Source organism: Hemicordylus capensis, chromosome 5, assembly GCF_027244095.1.
Source record: "Hemicordylus capensis ecotype Gifberg chromosome 5, rHemCap1.1.pri, whole genome shotgun sequence".
Taxonomy (NCBI): domain Eukaryota; kingdom Metazoa; phylum Chordata; class Lepidosauria; order Squamata; family Cordylidae; genus Hemicordylus; species Hemicordylus capensis.
Genome location: NC_069661.1, coordinates 142703287 through 142709470, shown reverse-complemented (window position 1 = coordinate 142709470; position 6184 = coordinate 142703287). Strand labels below are relative to the sequence as shown.

At 45.7% G+C, this 6184-nt stretch overlaps 1 protein-coding gene across 3 annotated transcripts in view; it reads left to right on the top strand.

Moving 5' to 3' along the window:
• Positions 1–3298: 3298 nt before the first annotated feature.
• OPTN (optineurin) overlaps positions 3299–6184 on the top strand; it is a 32987-nt gene continuing 30101 nt past the window's right edge. For 2 of the 3 annotated variants that reach the window (XM_053254333.1, XM_053254332.1), the window contains exons 1-2: positions 3300–3592; positions 5868–6035. In XM_053254333.1, coding sequence (XP_053110308.1) covers positions 5870–6035 — 166 coding nt within the window. In that variant the 5' untranslated portion in view covers positions 3300–3592; positions 5868–5869. Of the gene's footprint in view, positions 3593–5867; positions 6036–6184 lie in introns of all 3 variants that reach the window. The other variant, XM_053254334.1, reaches the window with a different exon arrangement.

Genomic DNA, 6184 nt, shown 5'->3' with positions numbered 1-6184 from the left:
TTAATATTGTCTGGGCACATGGAGTTGAAGTTTATTTGGGAAATCCATCAGGGAGGGAGGTTAAGACATGCATGCCTCATTGCTAGCTACATACAGAAAGTAGGAAGGGAGAAGAAAAAAGTGTGTCTCTTGGGTAAGAGAGTGAAACCTGAGACTATCAGTCTAACAAAGGGGAAGAAGAGTAAACATGGTCAGGGAGGGAATGCCTTTACTGCCCCTAGTGGTCATTAGAGTTGCTGGTGCTAAGAGTCAATGCCATCAGAAGCTGTATCTCCAACACACATGAATCTGCATTCCTTACCTTCATATGACACCAAGGAAGGTTGCCTGAGCAAGGCGGAAATCTAGCCTGGAAATCAGGAGACAAAAACTGACCATTAACCCCAGGAAGGATGACTGTCTGTGGAGTAAGGTTCACCTAGAAATGGCTAGGATTTGGTTAATATGCTCAGCATTAAGCCCAGGAAAGCAGTTTGAAATGGGGGTGCAAACTGGCTGGAAAAGAGGGAGAACCATAGCACTTGAACCCAGGAAAGGTGCTTGGCCCAGGGGCAGAAATCTGGGAGGCCAGGTCTCCCAACCCCTACAGCTGGGGTGTCACACACTCCCCAGCCATAGTTCCACTGTGAGGCTCCTGAACCATTGTTGCTGCCACTGAGGCCAAGAAGTTACCATTGCTGCTGCCACTGCCGAGGCCAAAAAGCTGCTCAGCAAGTGGGGCTGTTGCAGTGTGTAGTGGGGGTGGCAGCAGGGGTGGCAGGGGAAAGACAAGGACTGGGCGCTGGATGCTTCTCGGTCGCTCTGTCCCATTTTCCCCCTTGTCAGCCCCGCTGCTGCCATGACTGAGCAGGAGCCAAGTGCTTGCATTTTTCCAATCCCTGAGCAGAAGCTAGGAAGCTCAGCATAACCTGGCCACCATGTTTCTTCTCTCCCCCACCCTGCAGCTCATGCCAAGGGGCAGCATTCCTTCCCGCTTACTATGGCTGGCTATCATGCCTGCCTGCCTCCTCCTGCTGCTGCCACCACTGTCAATATTTCTCTCCCCCGCCCCATGCACTTCAAAGCATTTATCTTTCCTCCAGCACTGCCACACTTCTCCCCATTGCATCCTTGTGGGTCTTCAATATGAGGAAGAGAGTCACAATCACACTCAGCCACTTGGTGCAGCGCATGCCAGTGGTGCAGCACAGCAACCACACTACCCAGGACAGGATAAGGAGGATGTGGGGGCTCCCAGGGGGTGTGGAGGACCTGGGCTTTGGCCCTGAAGTCCAAGGGTAAGAGAACCTCTGGCCAGAGGGGAGGCTTGACTGGAAGGGAGGGGGCGGAGCCATGGAGCATTAAGCAGCCTGAAATGGGGGTCCAAGCTGGCTTGAAAGAAGGGGAAAACCATGGAACTTTAACCTAGAAAAAGTGTTTGGCGAGGAGGCCAGGTCTCACAACCCTTGGTTTCTCAATCCCTAGAGCATTAAGCCCAGGAAAGCAGCCTGAAATGGGGATGAAAGCTGGCTTGGAAGAGAGGGAGAATTATGGAATTTGAACCCCAGAATGGTGCCTGGTTAGGGGGAAGAAATTTGAGAGCCCAGACAGGTCTGCTGCTGCAACCCATGAGCATTAAGCCTAGATTGCTTGCTTCAATAGAATGCATGCATGTATTACACTTTGTTAATTGCTCTCCTCTGACATGCTTTCTACTGTGCTGTAAATTCAACATGTGGTTTTGTTTTAAAAGGGGAACAAATACACTGATTCAAAGGATCCTGTGTATTTAACAAATAGTCTCCTCTGCCCCACCACTGCAACTTCATGATGGAGCTGTTCCGTGTCTCCTGCTCAGGCACAGAAGTCTATTAGAAAAGTTGCTGACAACTCCTGTGTACAGTACAATGTGCTTTAACAGTCGTGTCTCATGAAGCTCATATCTTTTTAGATCTAGGTCCAGAACTTGAGAAGACTTCTGTATTTTGAGAACGTTGTAAAAACTATCTAGTCCAGCATCCTGAATGTATTATTTAAATTCTTCATGTATGAAATCATGGTTTCTTATGACAAACATTCTTTTAAAAACCACAATAAACCACAGAATCCTCTTGGACAAACAGTCTTGTCACAGTTATTGATAGTCTGGTAACATCTAGACCCAGTTACTGCAATGCTGTGCATATAGGGCTGCCTTGGAAGCCTATGATAGAATCTCTTAAATAAAGTCAAGGACTGATGTTAAGAAATCTTCTGTTCTAAGTATTATTCACAAAATGAAGTGACCAGCCTTTCAATTAGCTCACAAGCAGAGCCGTCCTATTTTTTGTTCCTCAGCATTGGAATTCAGAGGTTTACAGCCTCTGAATGTGGAGGTTCTATATATCTATCGTTGGTGAACAGCCACTGATGGTCCTGTTCTTGATGACTTTGTCTAATCCCCTTTTAAAGCCATCTAAGCCAGTGGCCACATCATGTGGCAATGAATTCCAAAGATTAATTATGTATTGTGCGAAGTACTACTTCCTATTGTCTGTCCTGATTGAATCCATTTCAATGGCAATCAATGTCATTGGGTGACCCTGAGTCTGAATATTATAATTTACAAGAGAGGGCAAAAGACTTTGCTCCAAAGAGCTTAAGGGGGGATTGAGAATTACAACAGACAGGGGCATTAGAGTACTAGATGGGAAAGAAGCTATACCTGATGACAGTTTAGTTCCTAGTTTTGAGTTTCTTATTCAGCACAGTGCTGCATGATTGAACAGCTTGAATGAGGAAATGAAATTTTCATTTCACTGGAAAATAAGCTTTAGGTTACCCCATGCTGTGTGTCCAAGTGACTGTCTCCTTTGAGCAGCATACACGTTCTTTAACACATGATGCATTGCTTTGCCACACTAAGAACTGGGGATCCGAGTCCTCAGATAAACTTTGAGAATGGGCCCACTGACTTGCTGCTAAGAGCGCACGGCAGAAATCTGCTACAAAGATAACAGAATCCTGAGACATTTTAACAATGCATAACAAACATAATAATACATGATAACAAACAATACATAACAGCATATGTTGAGGCATATGCTTTCATACAACAGAGCCCGTGTGTCAGGTTTAGAAGATGTTGTGTGTGTGTGTGGTGTGTGTGTGTGTGTGTGTGTGAAACATGGACACCGTTATAAATACGGGAGCTGGCGGGTAATACCACGGGTAAGCTTGGGTGAGAATAATATTTGCACAGGTCAGTTTGTCTACGCAGACTAGCTGGGCGCCTCCTAGCGCTCTTTCTTTGCCATTACAGGAAGAAAAGCGGCGTAGGCGTGGAAATTATCCGGAAAGGAAGCGAGGGCGGGCGAGCCGGAGAAGGGCGGTGTTGCTTCAGTCAGCTGACGAGGGCACGGCAAGGGTGAAAGGGTTTCAAAACACAGCACTTCTGATTGCTTCTTCGTGTTGTTGCTTCCTCACTGCTAAACTAGGGATCGTAGAAGAGGTCGAACCGACAGCTAGTACATGACAAGGCCCCGGCTGCTTATATTGCAATCTACGCCATGGAGGCGATAAATTAACCTTTTTTCCCCTATTAAAAGAAGCGACCGGGTTGCTGCGCTCCCTGGTAAGCCGAAGGAAACACTGTTATACGTGAGCCGTGGGGGAGGCTGGTGGCGAAAGGGGTGGAGAATAAAAGGGATGACTCGCTATCTTAAGAAATCCGGTGTGCAGCAGCCTGATCTTTTGTATGTTACTCGAAAGTAGGCCCTATTGAACTCAGTGGAACTTATTTCCCCGCAAAGTGTGCATTGTGGGCGTTGTAGTATTAGCAGTAAGTAGCCGTACAAATGACGCGAAGGTTGCATTGTATTCATTTGTTCTTGGGGAAAGTGAAAGTAAAGTCGCAGCTAACTGCACTGACAATGATAAAAGAAAACTGTCCTTGTACTGTGACCAAGGAGCTGGCAGCGGACCAAAGGGGAAGTTAATGTTGGATTGGGTAAAAGTAAAACCAAACAAGTAAATTCAGAGTCCCTGAAAAAGACAAGAGCACCTCTTAGCTGTCAAAGAACTGCCTTCGAGAGACTGGTTGAGGGATTATCTTTCCCACTTCTCATTGCAACTAGGTCACTGGATGCGAAGGTGGGCGGGGTTCCTGCGCCGTTAAAAATTATGCAGATTAAAGGATTTCAGATAGTGCAGCTATTCTCACTCCTGTAGGACAGACTTCACACACCTCCCCAAATCCCCTCTTCTGCATAACTTTGGTGTTTTTTTTTAAGTACATGAGCCCTGACTATCCCTTTTTATATTGGATCCTCAGGGCAGGACATTTATTTCAGCACCCCAAGCCTCCAGCTAGGCCATCCATCCTGAGCCTATTTTAAATTCCAAGATGATCTACATGAATTAGGCAGAATGAAGTGGTAGTGTTCTGGCCTATGCCAGGTTAGAGAAACTCAGATTGCTGAATGTGATGATAAGTAAAGGGCAGTGGGGCGGGGAACCTTGCATGTAGCAAACTAGTACATCACAGAGAAAGTTAATGCAGATCTATCCTATAAATTTGTTTACTGTGTGCAGGAACTTTCTAAGAGAAGTGGTGGCCAGTACAGGCTGAGCTGGTGGAAAATGGGGTGAGGAGAGAAAATGAGCTACAAATGAGCTCCTTCTCACTCTTCTTCACCCCCTGTCCCAGTTGCCTCACACTCTCCTGCCCTGACCCAATTATGGTGTTGATCCAAGGCACATGGATCAATATTCATCATATTGGGGATTGATGAAGCAAGAGAGAGCAAGGCTGCTGGGGCAAGAAGAGTGAGAATGAGCTACACCTGTGGTTTGTTTTCTGCGCTGCCCATTCTGGTTGCCACTAACTACGTCAAATATTTACAGTGTATACCAGTTTTCAACAAAAGTTCTCAAACATAGAAAAAACAAAAAGTAAAGAAGATGGTCCCCAATATCCTTAAGAATGATATTGTAGAACTGGAAAAGGTGCAGAAGAGGGTAACCAAGATGATCAGGAGCCTGGAGCATCTTCCTTATGAGGCTAGGCTACAGCATTTGGGCTTGGCTCTTTGCTTTGGAAAAGAGGCAACTAAGTGGAGACATATTTGAAGTGTATGAAATTATGCATGGAGTGGAGAGGGTGGACAGAGAGAAATTGTTCTCCCTCTCTCACAACCCTAGAACCAGAGGTCATCCCATGAAACTGGAGGTTGGGAAATTTAGGACCAACAACAGGATGTACTTTTTCACAAAGCGCATAATTAATCTATGGAATTCTTTGCCATAGTATGTGGTGATGGCCAACTGCTTGGATGTCTTTAAAAGGGGCTTAGGCACATTCATGGAGGACAGGTCTATCAGTGACTACTATTTAGGTGGCTGTGAGTCACCTCCAGCCTCTGAGGCAAGATGCCTCGCAATACCAGTTGCAGGAGAGGAACAGCAGGAGAGAGGGCATGCCCTCCGCTTTTGCCTGTGGGCTCCCCAGAGGCATCTGGTGGGCCACTGTGTGAAACAGGATGCTGGACAAGATGGGCCAGATCTAGCAGGACTGTTCTTATGTCCCTGAAGGGCTCTCATCTAAAAAGAAACATAAGGTAGACACCAGTAACAACCACTGGAGGAATGCTGTGCTTGAACTGGATAGACTCTCCCCCTGCTAAATATAAAAGAATCGCCACTTGAAAAGATAGAACAGTTAATCTGCGTACAGTTTTCGTGGGATTTTAATTTGCACAGGTGTGCTTTTTGTAAAAGAATAACATGACTTTTAAAAGGTTAGATCTGACCTGCGGTGGCAGCAGTCAGATGAAATGTTGTCACTTGGCACTGAACATCAAAGCTGTGAAATGTATTATAATCCACCTTTCTTTTCACAATAACTGTAGCAATGTCAAAGAAGCCATTAAGCTTCCCTACCAAAAATGAAGACTGTAGCAAGAATGAGGTGGAAAATGGACATCCAAACCTATCTCCTCCTGCTCTTGGTACATACACAGTTGAAGAGCTGGTACAGCAAATGAAAGAGCTTATCACTGAGAACAATGGACTTAAAGGTAAAATTATTTCTTTGCATGTAGTCAACTCTTCACTGCCCTGAGTTTGCTGTAAAAGTCCTGGGATCTTGCACATTGCGCTGACTGTTCTTTTGCACCGTACTGAGTGCCAAATTTGTGAAATAAACTGTGAGGGGTCAGGAAAACAT